The 17153-nt window shown below is 30.0% G+C and overlaps 1 protein-coding gene across 2 annotated transcripts; it reads left to right on the top strand.

Moving 5' to 3' along the window:
• Window positions 1-647: 647 nt before the first annotated feature.
• On the top strand, window positions 648-13907 carry LOC107448910 (BTB/POZ domain-containing protein 2). 2 transcript variants are annotated; one of them, XM_016064276.3, is made up of 6 exons: window positions 648-1025; window positions 5195-5999; window positions 6989-7306; window positions 9270-9357; window positions 10503-10649; window positions 13598-13907. In XM_016064276.3, the coding sequence occupies exons 2-6, from the start codon at window positions 5206-5208 to the stop codon at window positions 13754-13756; spliced, it is 1506 nt and encodes a 501-aa protein (XP_015919762.1). In that variant the 5' UTR covers window positions 648-1025; window positions 5195-5205; the 3' UTR covers window positions 13757-13907. The 2 variants fall into 2 exon arrangements, with proteins under 2 accessions (XP_015919762.1, XP_015919763.1); XM_016064277.4 differs by lacking the exon at window positions 648-1025 and adding an exon at window positions 1128-1148.
• Window positions 13908-17153: the final 3246 nt, after the last annotated feature.

The following is a 17153-nucleotide window of genomic DNA, read 5'->3' as shown; positions in this document are numbered from 1 at the left end:
GCAGATACTTCTAAAAAATAAATGAATCTGAAAAACGCATGAGCTGTTACAATTCTTACTACATGCTTCTTACGCACTTCCGTGGTCTCCTTCAAAAAACTCTCCAATCAAGAACTCACGCCTATGAGTATTGTTTGAATCTTTAGAAATGATAATGGTTCCTTAGAAACCGTGCTCACGGCATGCGAATTACGAATTTCCGAGCTTCTGCAAAAGAGATGTGTACAATGTACTTTATTCGCGCAGGTCGTCGGGCTACAGAAGCGGAGGTGCCATCCCTTCTGCAGAGGATCAAAATTGTGATGGCATGTCTTCGGATCATCCTCAGAAGGGATGTTTCCCAGACCGACGCCAATAGTTCATTGTGCAGCTATAGTGCGACGTAAATAAACCACAACAACAATGTTCTTTATAGAACCACTATCACTAACGCCAATTCGATTATGCGATCGCCTGTAAATGTGATTCATTCATGTGCGAACAGTTTATCTTGCTTGCAGTTTTCGAAGGTATTTCTTATGGGTCACAAGTCACTTAATCGAAAGTACCTTGTATTGGATTTTCTATCACGTGCGTGGTTAAGTGTAGAAACAACTAGTAAAGAGCAATGCTCAGATTCAGGCATCTTCTATCGCCTTCGTGAATCTGATTGGTGAAATATATTCTCCAGCGAAAGACTCGCCAACCAGATTCTAATTTTGTCTTCTCGAATGGACTTGAATAGCTTTTAGTAAAAGCAGACCCTAAGATGAACATCTCATGCATGCACATGCGAATTACATTTAGTGAGAATGATCCTTAAAATTCATATACATATGTTCTACAGCTGGCAACATAATTTTCGAAGTTTTCTAAAGCGACGTCTTTTTCGTAAAACAAACTTAATTTATTTTAAAATAATGTTTTTAAATAAATTTTCTTTAGTTTCAGCATTTTAAATGCAAGCTTTATGCTTTTCGTTGTTGCAATATTTTATGAATTAAAAATTTCATCGTTGATATCAAACATATTTTAAAAATAAAAAGGTGAAGTTCCTGTTTCGTTTTATATATTTACTTAAATTGAATTATGGATAAATACGTTCTAAAGACGTAATAATAGCTGATATAATTTGATATTTTGTATTCTTTGGAAACATAATTTTTATGGTATTTCATGTTTTATCTTGTTTGTTATTCAAACCAAAATAATTTTAGCAATAAAATTATCACTAATTTAAGGATATAATCTATAAGTTAATTAAATTTTGATTACTTTACTAATTCTCTGCACTTAATCCTCTAGTTCTTGACTGTTTTATGGTTTGCATATTTTGTTTGTTTACAAACTTTGGTACTGGTTACTTCTATAGGCCAAAATTAGTTGTTAAATAGAATTTATTTTGATATTATGCTGTTTTGATAAACTATAATATACCTGTTTTTTGGTATTCTCGTGCTGTAACAGTATTTAAAAAATAGTGTTTAAATATGCTTTTAAAAGTTTGATTTATAACTTACCATACCATTTGAAACTATACTTGTTTTTCTAATTTTCTGAGAAAATTTTGTTTAACTACATCATTCGATATAACTAATAACTTCAATAATAAATGTAGTCATACAGAGTCAAACTTTGAGATATTTCTATATTGGTATTTGCGTAAGATCTCTTTGGTGAAAAGCACCACTTTTCGGTGTAGGTACTGAGATATTTTTGTGTTTTGCAAAGTTAAACAGATTGGTTAACTAAGTTTTAGACACAAACCAGCATTCCTATGCAAAGAGCAAAAATCTATCCCGGAATTGAACAAATCACTATATATTATTTACTTTTTGGATTTATTTTTAAGCACAAGAAGTAGGTAGCTTAAATTGGCTGATATGAAAAAGTTTTTATGTTCTCTCTGAGTAGAAATTCTAAACTTATTATTTACCTTTTCAAACATCATTTGGAAACTGTTTGATATAAAAATTTTGCCTTTAGAAGAAATTAAACGTATCATTTTTATACATTTACTACCCCAAGCTTAAAAATTTTTAAGCTTAGGGTGCATTTACCTTGTAGCATTGCATAATTAGCAATCAACTGTAAATTATGAACAAAGCTTAATTTTCATTTCAAAATTATAGCGTTATAAATCTGTATTTAATGGTCTAATATTAGTTTGAATAATTCGTTACTTATAATGTTTATTTTATTTTTTTATTGTGTGCATGAATAATATTTAATACTTTTCTGTATGAAATCTTAATGTTAGATAGCATTTTGGAATCACAATTTACTATGTTTAAGATTGTTTTTCAAAGTTTTAGTTTTAAAAAAAAAAAATTTAAAAATTCAGTTTTAAATTTGCAGCAAGCCTTTAATAATTAGACAGGAAGTGTAGTATTCAAAATGCTTGAAGATGCTTTTTGCATTGAGTGTTTGTAAAAATGCTTAATTTTCTCTTTTCCAAAATGAAATTAATTTCTTTGCTATGTTGGTTGTCACTGTGAATTACAATAAGCGACGACTTTGTTTTAGACACGAACTAGCATTCCTATTCAAAGAGCAAAAATCTATCCCGGAATTGAACAAATCACTATATATTATTTACTTTTTGAATTTATTTTTAAGCACAAGATTTAGGTAGTTTAAATTGACTGAACGTGTACTGATATGAAAAAGTCTTTATGTTCTCTCTGAGTAGAAATTCTAAACCAATTATTTACCTTTTCAAACATCATTTGGAAACTGTTTAAAATAAAAAATTTTCCTTTAGAAGAAATTAAAAACATATCATTTTATACATTTACTGCCCCAAGCTTATAAATTTTTAAGCTTAGGGTGCATTTACCTTGTAGTGTTGCATAATTAGCAATCAAATGTGAATTATTATATATAAAACTAATTTTCATTTCAAAATTATAGTGTTTTAAATCTGTATTTAAAGGTCTAAAATTAGTCTGAGTAATTCTTTACTTATACCTGGTGTTTATTTTATTTTTTTATTGTGTGCATGAATAACACTTTTATGTATAAAATCTTAATGCTAGAAAAAGTGTTCAATAACATTTTGAAATCATAATTTACTATGTTTAAGGTTGTTTTTCAAATTTTTTTGAATTAACAATTTTTTTTTAAAAAATGCAGTTTTAAATTTGCAGCAAGGCTTTAATAATTAGACAGTATGTGTAGTGTTCTTATAAAATGCTTTTTGCATTGAGTGTTTGTAAAAATGCTTAATTTTCTCTTTTCCAAAATGAAATTAATTTATCTGCAATGTTGATTGTCACCATGAATAATTACACAAGCGACTTTGTTTTCATTGTTCAGTTCAACATTCTCATAATTCATTCAACTGGAATCAATTTCAGCATAACATTGATTTCAAGAAACTTTCACACCTTTATCGTTTGATGGAAAAACAATTTAAATTAAAAATTTAATTATCTCAGATTTGTTAAATATGATGAATATAGGGACCGTGTGATAATTTACTTCTAACAAAAATGTTTAGCTTCTTATTTACATTTGAAATTAATGAATTTTTTTTAATCATTTCATTAAAGAAATACTAAATCAAAATACAAATTTTAAAGAAAATTTAGTATGAAGCCGTACACTAATTTACATTTTTAACATGAGTTTGAGCTTTTCTTAGTTTGCTTTATTCTCTACACATCTTTATCAATTCTGTATAATCATTATTATTCTTATAAATTTTTTGTTAAGTATAAATTTATTAACAACTTTTATTTAAATCTAAAAAATACAATAAATAAATAATTTGAATTAAAGTTAATTTTTTTACATGATTTAATAAAGTAAATATTAATTTAAAGCATAAATAAACTGCTGAAAAGTGAATCTATGCTATGCATTATGATGGCTAATATGTTTCTTTGTCAGAAACTAGTTATTTTATTATGATTATGTAAAGTCTTTGAAAATGTTTTGCTTTTTTTCAATGTTATGTGTATGGAGAACTTTCAACTGCAAGAGAGAAAAAATTTATTCGTGCACATATCCTAACCATGATTTTTTTGACTGCTTAAAAGATGCTTTTTGAAATATTTGGCTACACACCCTGTTATAATTTTTCTGTTTCTGTTACATGTGTTTTCATTAATATCATGCTGTTTCATTATCATGCTGTTACATGTGTTTTAATTAATTCATGCAGTGCTTAAAAGATGTTTTTTGAAATATTTGGCTACACACCCTGTAATAATTTTTCTGTTTCTGTTGTTACATGTGTTTTAATTAATATCATGCTGTTTAGCTAGTTTGCACTTGTGCAGTTTCTCTTATCTTTATCATCGTCCTTTATGCGAATTATGAAATGATGGACCATGTCGAAAGGGACAATTTTGAGAAAATTGTAAACATTTCTGATCTAATTTTATAATAAAGTGGAAATCTGATTTTACGTCTTCCATTGGACTAGCGTTAAAAATGCACAAAGCAAAATAACATAAAATTGAGATTAAAAAAAATTATTAGTGTATTTTTTAAAAATTGACGCTTACGACTACTACTTGGAAAAAATGTGTAATCTTTACACGTTTTTTATTTTTCGATACAATTATAATTATATTCCTCTCAACTCTTCCTTTTGTTTGAAAATTCCCTTTATGGTTTAGGTTGGCAAATGTTTGAGAGTTTTTCTACTTTGAAACTCTTAATTAGTTGTGGGTATATCCACCAATATTTTTTGCTTATCTTCCTCTCTGATATCGGGAGCAGACATTAAATCAGATATTGAAGGAAAAGTAATGGCATGCATGTTGCAGTCAGTCTATGCCACATGGACTTTGGAAGATCTTCAAACTGGCAATTTTATTCAGGAGAACCTATGTTTCTGTTTGATATTGAGAAGCAATGAACTCACGGAGGCTTTATTAATCCATTTTGCGCGTTTATGCTGAATCGTTAAGAGCTCAAAGTTTTTTTTTAAGAAGAAGATAGCATATATTTATAAAGAGCATTATTTCTTATACTGGTAGCCCTCCAATAATAGTCTTAAAAATAATCAGCTATAAATCTGAAACATTACCTTATTCTTTTACTTACTTTTTAATATTAAAAAGTGTAGTAAGTGTGTTTTCTAAAATGTGTTTTGTCAACCTTTCCCTGTTATTTTGTACCCTAGTATATATTTTCTCACTATATCTTAATGTTACTCTTTATATATTGTATAAATAAACTTATTAAATGGGTATTTTTATAGATATTGCCAACATGTCATCTGGTATTACTAAAATTTTGCCAAGCAATGGATCGCATATGATGAGTCCTTCAGACATGCAAGAACTTCCTGTAAACATACCCGGAAACCAACGTGATAGAGAAGGCTCTAATGGTCGCCGCTTGCCAGATGACGCATCTAATAATGCTGCACAGTCTGCAGCGGGTGGTAACAATGTTGTTAATTATTCTGGTCAAATTATGTTCAACTGGCAGGCATCCCGCCTCACAGTTAAAGATAGATTGGCTTTTATTTTCAATAAAGAAATACTTAGTGATGTTCATTTCATTGTTGGCAAAGGCGCACAGCAACAGAGAATACCTGCTCATAAATTTATATTATCAGTTGGTAGTGCCGTGTTTGATGCTATGTTTAATGGTGCAATGGCCACCACTTCTGATGAGATTGAGCTTCCTGATGTTGAACCTGCCGCTTTTCTCGCTCTGCTTAGATTTTTATACTCTGATGAAGTCCAGATAGGTCCAGAGACTGTGATGATGACTTTGTATACAGCTAAAAAATATGCTGTGCCTGCTCTTGAAAAAGCTTGTGTTGATTTTTTAAAATCCAATCTGAGCAGTGATAATGCCTTTATGCTCTTGACTCAAGCTCGATTGTTTGATGAACCTCAACTAGCAGCCCTTTGCCTAGAAACTATAGATAAGTATACCTCGGAAGCACTAGGTGCTGAAGGTTTTACAGACATTGATCACGAAACCTTATGTGTAGTTTTAGAAAGAGATACCTTGAGAATTAGAGAAGCTAAACTTTTTAATGCTGTTGTAAGGTAATATTTTCCACATAATATTTTTATTTATTTATATTTTTTTTAAATAAGTGCAACCCTGTTTTCAATTCGGGGGCAGATTTCTATGACTTAATTGCCCCCGTGGCAGAATCACGACGACATTGTCGCAGGACGTTACAGAGTTCTTGCAGAGAGATTTTTCTTTAAAAAATTACTTTTCTTTTCTGCAGAAATTTACACATATTTGAATCTTGCATTTAGATAATCACTTTTTGACACGCTCAATTTACTCCTATAGTATCGTAAATCATTGTAATGTTTTGATTGTATTTTTGGCAGTTATTAATCCTGATTTTCAGGTGTCTTTTAAATATCCCAATATATGTCAAACAATATGGATAATTTGAATCATGCATTTGAGTATTTACTTTTTAAGGCAATAATTCTATCAAATTTTTGACAATTATTGCTATTGATTTCTCCATAGTTTTTAAATCCGATATTCTTTATACAATATTATTTGTTACATCAACCTAATTTCGAAACGCAGCACGCATTTGAGGAGTCAGATTCACGTGATTTTGTATTTCGGTAATTTTCTACAGATTTCGTGATTAATTATTCTTTTATTACAAGTGTACAAACATTTAACTAAGTGTAAAATTAATCATTCATAAAACATTATGTTTAATTTGTAAGTGGGTACCAGACGAAAATCACTGTGCTAAATGATAGCATAGTTTTTAAAATATTAAGAAAAGCTTATAAATTAAAGTTTTACATAAATTTCTTTTTTTTATTATTTGTTTAATTTTATTAAATTTAATTGAATTAAAAACTCATCTGAATCTGATAAATGACCAATTAATACATTGATGAGGAATCTCATTTTCGGCAAGTTTTGAAATTATTAAAAATAGTTAATCACAGTCATGCATGTAATATTCATAAAATCTTTTTAAAATTTTTATTAAATTTAGTTTTTTGTTATAAGTTTGTTTAGTGTTTTTATTTCCTTTATTTTACAGATGGGCAGAACAAGAAAGTATTCGTCAAAATTTGACTGTAAATGCAGAAAATCTACGCTTACTTTTGGGACGGGCTCTACATTTAATAAGATTTCCTATAATGACCGTTGAAGAATTTGCAGTCGGACCCGCACAAGCCAATATTTTGACTGATAAGGAAATTGTTTCATTATTTCTTTACTTTACTGTTAACCCAAAACCACCGATAAATTTTCCAGATGTGCCCCGCTGTTGCATTACTGGTAAAGAACAGACTGTTTGTCGTTTCCAACAATCTGAAAGCCGTTGGGGCTACAGTGGAACAAGTGATAGAATAAGGTACTTAAATATTTTGTATTAAAATTAAAATTGCTTGCAAAATATTTTTAAAGATGTATTTTCAGTAACGAAATAAGGGTTACAAATCTGTCTTATCTGCTAGCAAGCTATCATTATAACCAGTGGCTGACCAGCAGATATATTTAATGTATGTGAACGTCATTCACAAAAAAAAAAATTTTAGTATTACTCAAAAAAAGGGAAGGATTCTAACATGCATGTTAGTCTGGGAAAGATTGAAAAGAATTTTTTTTTCTGCTTCTTATAGCCTCATTTTTTAGGCGATTATGTTTGACTTAAGACGCTTATATCAGTTTTTTCTAATTTAATAGAGAAAATCTGCCCTTTCAAAGAGAGTTCATCTTTTTCAATTTCATAGGGGAAAAAAATTCTTTTTAATGCTTTTTCTCCCCTATGCCAACTCAATTTAAATTTACATTCACATGATTAAAATAGTGATTAGTGTCTACATGTTTTAAAATCCCAAATCTCGATTGAACATAGTGTTTCATATTTTCATGATTTTATATCAAATATCTAAAATCAAACCTCTGGATTCGTATTGGCGGGACTTAAATCACATATTGAGATTCATATTCACACAATTCAAATAAATAAATCTTGCATCGATATTTATATTAAAGCGTTTATAACATTCTGTTGATAAATGCTTCCTACATACAATTTTTTCTTGCTCAAATTTCAGGTATTTTTTCAATTATTTAAGAGTTGTTTTTGCATATAGTATTTTTGGATTTCTATTTTCAGCTTTTTAGGTTTTTTACCAAATTTATCCCTTTGGTATGGATCAATATAGAGTTTTATGAGAATTAAAACATTTTTAAAAAAATCTTTGAGTTGCAAACAAATTTTTCAAAACTGAGGGGGTGACGAAAAGGTGGAAACTAGTTACAAGTCTTCATTTTATCTAAGTCTGACTGGCTCAGTTGCTATTGTCAAGCTGCAAGTTGGCCTTGTTAATTATTATTAATTAGGCTTGCTTGTGAACACCATACTCTCTAAATGACAAATAATCTTATAAGAGCCGCAATGGCTCAGGGGATAGAGCGTTCACCTTCCAATGAGGCCAACCAAGTTCGAATCTCAGTCAATACGAATTCCCCATCTGGCTTGCACCAACCACAGTGCTGACGTGAAATATCCTCAGTGGTAGACGTATCATAGGTTTGAGTCCCCTTCTCTTCAGGCTTACTGTGGGAGGTTCTCGTGGTCTTCCTCTCCATGTAACTCAAATGCGGGTTAGTTCCATCAAAAAGTCCTCCACGAGGGCAAACTTCTCCCAATACTCGATCCAGGAGTTCCCTTGTCTTCTGGATTGGGTTCAAAATTACAAGGCTACGGAGTTGAACATTAGTAGTCGTAAACACATACAATTTGGTCGGCTGTTCAACGACGTTTGGAGAACTAAAATATTTTCTGAAAAATCTGTTTTTACTATAAAATAATTTGTAAAAAAAAGTGAATTTTTTTTATAATTTGTGAAAGGGGGTTAAAAGACAAACTTCTACTAAAATGACCCCAGATATGCCTTAAAATGGTTTACCATTAGAAGAAAAAAATTTAAGTTTTAGAATGTTATATGGGAGGAAAATGTTGTATTGCAAAACTGGCTTAGCATTTAAAAGTTTATTGTATCTTTACATGGTTAATTTGATTTTTAATCATGATTTATTAAGTTTAAATTAACAATTCAACTGAAGTTAATTTTATTATTGTAATTCCTTATTCTAAATAGATAACTATTTAATAATTTAGTTAAAACAGTTTACAGCATTAGATTTCAACATTTACTTGTCTTTTTTTCTTCTCATATGATAATATAATGAATGATTATGATGAATAATGAATATTTATAATGGTTTATTGTTTTTTCAACAAAATATCTTACTCTTTATGTGTAAAAAATATGTGTTACTTATAAGGAAAAAAAATTTTTATTTAGATTTATGGTTGATCGAAAAATATATGTTGTTGGATTTGGACTGTATGGATCTATCCATGGACCAGCAGATTATACAGTAAATATACAGGTTAGTAAAAGCTTTTGCTTTAAAATTACTTATTATTTTTGCATATAGCTAAGTGTAAAAGTGAAAAGAATATGCAGAATTTTTTTTTCTTTAACAATTTTCATGGAAGCCCAAAAAAAATTTTGTGTTGAGACACATATATTTATATAACTATAAATTTTTTATAAAAAATGAAAAAATGCTGTACCAAATTATTATGAATGAGTCAACTCAAACAAACTCACTGCTTCAAGATTGCACTTAGCCATGCTCCTGCATGAATTCCCATCTTTGCCATTTACTGCGACAAAAGTCTGAATTCGCTGTGCTGTACCAAATTCATGAGAACATATTATTTAACATAACTGTCAGTAATTCTAATTACCCCTTCCTTCAATAACTCTATTAGTTACAAAATATTAAAATAAAGCTTATTGTTTTTCTATTTGTCTTATAAAAAACATAATATAAATTTGGGACTTCTGTCTAGGTTCAAACGTGTTATTTATCATTGCTAAGATTTGAGACTTCTTATCTTCATGACAAACTTTTATTTAACATATCTTTCAATTGGGGTAAATGACCCCAAACTACCTTGACATTTTAAAAAAATATCGAAATAATTTATTGAATTGAATGATTTGTTACAAAATAGCGAACCTAGTTATTTTGCATTACTTTAAAGTCTTAGTTATTTTTTTGTTATTACCAAACAAAAGTATCAATATCAGTCGACTTTACTAAATATAAACACTTGTTATTGAAAAGAAGTATCTAAAGGAAGTTTCAATTACTTTTTAACTGGAGTCATAAACCAGTTGCAGTGTACAGAGCAGATGAATGTATACCATATATACAACTTAACATTGTCTATCTCACTGTCTTACATTCATATAAGTTAATCTTTATAAAATTCATCATCATCATCACTGGCTCGACAGCCCAGGGCTTTGACCTTCTTAAGAAGTTTTTTCCAGGCTAACCATTTTCCAGTTTTTAAGTCCAAAAGGTCTTTTTCTAGGCCATCTATCCATCTCAAATTCGGCCTGCCTCTTTTTCATGTGCCAACTGGTTTGTTCTTGAAAACTCTTTTTGTGGTACGGTCTTCATTCCTTCTGATCTTTATAAAATTATTTTATTTATTGATTTTATTTTTATTTTTTTAGATTATTCATACAGGTACTGGAAAATTGTTAGGTTCTAATGATACAAGCTTTAGCTGTGATGGATCTGCCTCTACATTCCGAGTGATGTTTAAAACTCCAGTAGAAATTATACCTAGTAATAATTATACTGCATGTGCCACTTTAAAAGTAAGTTTAGATTATCACTCTTGATAAGATAATCACTGAAACAAATCTTTTAATTTGTTACTGGCAGTGTATTCATTACAGAAAAAAAATGGGAGAGAATTTCTCACCCTTTCTCAAAAACAAGGTGAGATTTCAAAAAGTTAAGTGACATTTCTAAAAATTTTAAAAAAAACACGAATAGACTTGGAAAAAAATTTTTCTTTAATTATAATACATTTTTCACATCTTCCAATTTAATATTTTTGCTGCATCATCATGTGGAAAATGTTCTATTTATACTTTTTCATCAGCTATTATATTTATTTGGCTGAAAAATATCCGTATTTGTTTCGTTTTGACTGTTTCTACCGACATTTGTTTCATTTTCATTTGTCCGTTACGGAGTAGAAGATGTCGCCTTAACAAGGTATTTGTCCATCTTACATTCATGCAAAAAAAATTTAACCGTCTTACGTGAAGAAACCTTACCTACAATGAACACGTGGTTGCAGAGAAATGTGTTCTGAAAGGGGTTCGGGGGGTGGCTGTTCGCACCGGTTCTGAACAATACTGATAAATAGAGAAGCTAAATAACAAGGACCGATGTTCTAAATAATGAAAGATCAAGGAAGAAAAGTAAAACGGATTTTATTAAAAATGGCAAAAGACTAATTTGTTTCCAAAATTCGTGCATTTTGAAATTGATTAATAGAGTGCGCGAAGTTTTCGCGTTGATCGTTTTTTATTGCGAGAAAAGAAAAAAATAGGCGAGATTCTCGCGCTGTTGTGAAAACACTGGTTACTAGTAAAAATCTTTAGTTCACAAACTTTGAAATGTTGGATTTTGCGTCATATAGAATTTTGTGGCATATCGATCATTTCACTTATCGTTAATCTTACTTACTAAACACGGCAAAATGCATTTGATTGTAGTTCATTTACGTCGCACAATGCGCTATTGGTGACGGTATGGGGAACATCCCTGAGGATGATCCGAAGACTTGCCATCATAATCCCCACTTCAGTAGCCCAACGACCTGCACTAATGCATTTGAAACAGATCAGTTTTAATTGTTAGAACCAGACTGTACAGATTAATGTGCTTTCATAGATAAACCCATTAAAATGTGACAATAATAATTTTAATTTAAGCAAGGTAGTATTTAGTCATCAAAGCGATCTGATATACAACATTTGATTTGAAAACAAAAATAGTTGCAGTAAAGTTTTGATAGTTCGAATCCAGATGGTTTGAATTTCCTGTAAATTCGATTCCCAGATAATGACCAACACACTCATAACAAGGGAACAATTACTACCAGTGTTCTCCCTAAGCAGTTTTATAAGGGCAGCCCACCTTGTCTGCTGTTTGATCCCTATTGATCTTTCTCCTTGCTGTTTTTGTAAGAATACGCTTCCACCCCTTAAGAACACTACCTTTTTTTTATGAAAAGGTTTTTTTAACCATCCATTTTTATGAAAAGTCCATTTCAGACTTATTTAGTTATTGAGAATTATTTAACTTTAATTTTTAATTTCTTTCCTTCATTTTAATAAGATTTTTCTTATGTTGTCTAATTATATAGTTAAATTTTGCATGATATTCAACCCCAAAAATATTCACATCTTTTATTTGGGGGGAGGGTATACTAAGTTTTATGGTGATTTTTTTTCCTTCTTTTAAGAAAGGCATTTAAAAAACCTTTCAATTAAAAAAAGCACTTTTAAATGTTTATTTTCTCATAATTTTTTATTTATTTTGAAGAAGAAGAAAGTTTATACACAGAGTTTGTCTTTTAGCTTGCCTTTAATTATTTTTCAAAAGCTTCAAATTTTTCTGTTATTTTGATACTGTGGGAGAATTACTTAGGTAAATATACACATAAATTAATACAAGTGGGTAGTTTAAAAATTGAGGATCAAATACTGTTACTACAAAATATCATTATACATTTTGGTAAATTTTAACGGTGGTAAGTGAGTGCCCTTTTGAGTTTTTAAAACTCAAAAGTGCCCTTTTCTGTGAGGAAGTACCCTGCCCTTTTTTATTCCTTGGGAGAACTCTGTTACTACAATTGATTTTATGACGATTACTATGACTGAATGTTGAAAAACGAAACTGTGTTTTAAATACTGAAGTGTCTGAACAGTGTGTTTAAATAAAATACAATTAACCTGATTCAGTAATCTGATGAATATTGTAACTTGGTATAATGCAGTAAATCTACCTTATTCCTGTAATGTTGTATGTAAATTTTCATTTAATATAATATATTTTTCAATTGGATTTTATTAAATTTCAAAATTGATTTGTTTCCAGCTATTTAAGTTTTCAAAAGTCCGAGGTTGGCTCGTTTCTGTTTACCTTGAATTATCAAGACTCTACTGCAATTATATTTTACATCTTTAACATGTGATCTTGCTCTGTTTTAAAAATCGTCCTCCCAGTTCATATATGCAAATTCACTCTCCTGATCTGAAATCTTAATTATCTCCTGATCTGATCACTCTCCTGTTCTACTAAATTATTATCTGTGCATTCACTGGCTCATAATCAGAGTATTTTCTGTGGTTAATTGCAGGTAAAATCAAAGTTTAAAATAAAATTTTAAAAATATCATTCACACAGGTATAACCTGCTGTAATAATTTTTAATGCTTATTCAATGTAAAATTTTATTTTTCTTACAATGCTGATTGTGAAAAAGTTTATTTCTTAACTCTTTTAAATTAAAAAAAAAATCCTTAGAGATTCAAATAACATATAAAGATGAAAAAAACTATCCATTATATAAATGTGGCTTTCAATTATAATTTTTCTATGAATTATTATTTCAATTAACATATTTTACAAATGAAATATTCCAGATTTCAAAGAAGCTTGAATAATTCTGTAAGGCATAAAAAGTGTTGCAGTTTTTATTTATGAACTGTAAAAGAACTGAAATGCTTTCTTTTTTTAATTTTTAGGGTCCTGATTCACACTATGGAACCAAGGGCTTACGAAAAATTACTTTAGATTGTCCAAGTGGAGGAAAGGTTACATTTTTATATACGTATGCTGCAGGGAACAACAATGGTACTTCTGTTGAAGATGGACAGATTCCTGAAATAATTTTTTACACTTAAGATTACATTAGATGATTTATTGGTGAAAAGCCTGTTTGTGTGATATCATGTAACTATGTATGAATGTTTATAATGTTTTTGTGTACTGTGTACTCTGTTTTGATTTAAGCAGATGCAAAGTCTCCCATTAAAAATGGTTGTGCCAATATTACTTGCACTTGTAACATGGTTTTTCATAGATATTTAATCTGGAAGTTTCATTGCTCTAAAAATTTTTTAAATAGAGTTGAGTGTGATGAATTTTTTTAATAAGAAATTCTGAAATTTAGTAAGCACTTATTAATATTCTTCATTCAAATGTGCTGGGGGAATTGTGCTTCTTTGAGAACTTAGAGAAAATATATCTGACATCATGCTTGATGAAAATCTTTTTGCCAGTGTATATTAGAGTTGGGCAAAAATGTAATCGATTACATTTTTTGATTATCGTAATCAATTACTTGTAATCGGGCTTACAACTTTGATTACAGCTGTTATCATGTTTGCAATAGTCGATTACAGTAATCAATTACTTGTCATCTTCATTACAATCCTCCATAACTTTGATTACAACTGTATTCGTGATTCCTAGTAATTGCCATTCCAAGTAGTCACACCGAAAAACGATTACAGGTAAATATGATTACAAGTAATCAAAATTTATGATCACTTGTAATCGGGATTACGAGTAATCATGATAACAAGTTATTGCAATCGCTTGTAAATAAAATATACGATTACATGTAAGTACAATTGAATACTATATGTAAATACGTTATGTATATAGTATAATGTACCCACAAAGGTACATACAATTTGTGATTCCTATATATATACAATGTATGCGCAAACATTGCTTGTACGTACAGTGTACATAATTATATTGTAATATACATGTAGTGCAGTGCTGGGTAAAAGAAAACTACTTAAAATATTTTTTAACTTAGACAATGATCGTATATTAAAAAAATATAGTTGATCCGTAATAACCCAATAAAAGGATCATAATACAAATCTAAAAAAAGAACATAAAACATAATACTTCTTCCATTTTAGTTGGAAAAAAATAATCTAAAAATTATGACATCATTAAGCATCCAGTTGAAGAGTAGAAAGATCTTTATTTTGTTCTGATGAGCATCTTTAAGGTACAATAACAAAAGGTGGTGAAGGTGATCTGGCACGGGAACACAAAAGGCGCACTTGGAGATCTCGTCAGAAAAATTATTCCAACCCAAACATTCTGCAAAGCCATTCAGGAATTGTAAAAATTGCATCCGTCTGCAGCGCAATGGCGGACATGAAAATGTTAAATCATTTCGATGAAATGGCCGACTAGACACCATGCAGGAATCGAATATTTCACGATCAGCATAATCTATGATGTTGTGAGATCATTTTGATGAAAATGGCCAATAAGTAATTCTTCCAAGCACCCTTAAGGGTGAAAAGGTGACACGGTCTGAATAAAAACGGACCTGTGACATGTACTTATAGCTAATACAAAAATCAAATGCATTTAAATAGAAAAATGCTATATATGAGTTGCAGTTAGAAAAAATTAAAAATTACAGTTAAGACAGGAGTAAGAAGGTGAAATAAAAGTTAGTGTTTAAAAATTTATGGTGAAGAAATAAAAAAAGATTTAGAAGTAAAGGGTTTCACATGAAAACTACTAAGAAAGCAAAAAAAGTATTAAAAAAACTTCAAAAGGGAAAGTGTAAAAAATACAAAATTGATTGCAGGGACTATATATAATTACTAGGAGGCTTCGCCCCCTGCTCGCTGGGCCTCGGCAACCCCCAAAACTGCTTTCGCAATCCGATGCTCGCTCATTGGATATGTTCTTAATGTCTAGCTTTTGTATACTTTTTTTAACACTGAAGTTCTGAAAACTTTTCACTGTAGAAAATTCTAAACCTGTGCATTTCAATATTAATTTGAAATTGCAAACAGTTCGCATATTTTTCTTAATCACACTATTCTAAATTTCAGTTGTTGAGAAAAGTAACTGTTGTAAGTTTTGTTTTAAAGTCTTTCCCACCAGAGGGCTAAAACCATGTGTTGTAAAGCAATATGAAATAGTACTGAACGCCGGATGTAAAGCATCGGCTTCAATGAAGATAATTTTGTGAGAATTTTTTTGATAATTCGGTGAGAATTCACCCGATTAGACATATGATGCTCACTACGTGCTCTTGCGCGCCGAAGCCTATCAATTAAAACGTAATAGCGTTTTATATAATATAGATTAGCCATATAATGCTCACTACGTGCTCTTGCGCGCCGAATCCTATCAATTAAAAATGAAAACTGTTGCCAACGCGAGAAAAGAAATATCATCTGTTTTATTGATACATACGCATTAGCGTTTTATATAATATAGATGATCAGTGAGTGACAATGTCACAATGCATAAAACAATACTATGCGTATATGATACACGTACGCATGTATGTTAGTATATATGAAATTGCAATGTTTTGTATGTATTCATACACAGATATTATATGTATGAGCATATGTGAATATAATGTACGTATGTATTCAAGTACATACATTGTATAAATGTACGGTAATAGCATGCATATATATTGTACATATGTACTTATTTACATACAATATGTAGGAACTTTGTTTATGGGTACATTATGTGCACAGTGCGCCACAAAAAAAGGACCATCCTAAATAACTTGTGGACGAATGATCAGAACTTCATGTTCTAGGACTCCATCTTAATGATTCGAGGAGGTGACGTTGAATATGTTAGTTCAGATGTTATTCTAATTTAAGAAATCAGACACAAGAACGTGCTTTCTCTAAAAAAATATGCCTTTTTTTTTCAACTGATTCTGATTTTCGACCCCCAGATATAAGTGATAGCCGCAGTTTGGTCGAAAATGATGCAAACTTTAGACTTGTGCGTATTTCGCCATATCTCAAAAATAGTCGAAAAAATTTTGAATTGTAAGGTATACAATTTTTTACGTCATTTTAATTTTACATGACAAAATACAATATTCGAGGTCACCTCCTCAAACCATTAAGATTTAATCCTAGAAAAAGATTAGATCATTAAATCAAAAGTTATTCCGGTTGGTTTGAATTTTTTTTGGGCACACAGTACATACATATATTGTCAATATAATTATTATATTCATTGTATATATACGTACATACAATGTATGTATACATGCATATATGGTACATATTGTTACACATGTTGTTGTACATATTGTTAGGGGTTACCTTCATTGACTTTAAAATATTATCGAAGGTACATGGTTTTTCGCCAGCAATTTTAATTTTACTCAGTATCATATTCTTCGTGAGGAAATGCCACGCTTGTAGGCATCATGAAAACCAGATCCTTGAATAAAAATTAACATCAATAAAAATTGCCCCTACTGATATAATT

Source organism: Parasteatoda tepidariorum, chromosome 8, assembly GCF_043381705.1.
Source record: "Parasteatoda tepidariorum isolate YZ-2023 chromosome 8, CAS_Ptep_4.0, whole genome shotgun sequence".
In the NCBI taxonomy this organism is placed as follows: domain Eukaryota; kingdom Metazoa; phylum Arthropoda; class Arachnida; order Araneae; family Theridiidae; genus Parasteatoda; species Parasteatoda tepidariorum.
Note: the sequence above shows the minus strand (reverse complement) of the source record. Positions and strands in the feature narration are given on the sequence as shown.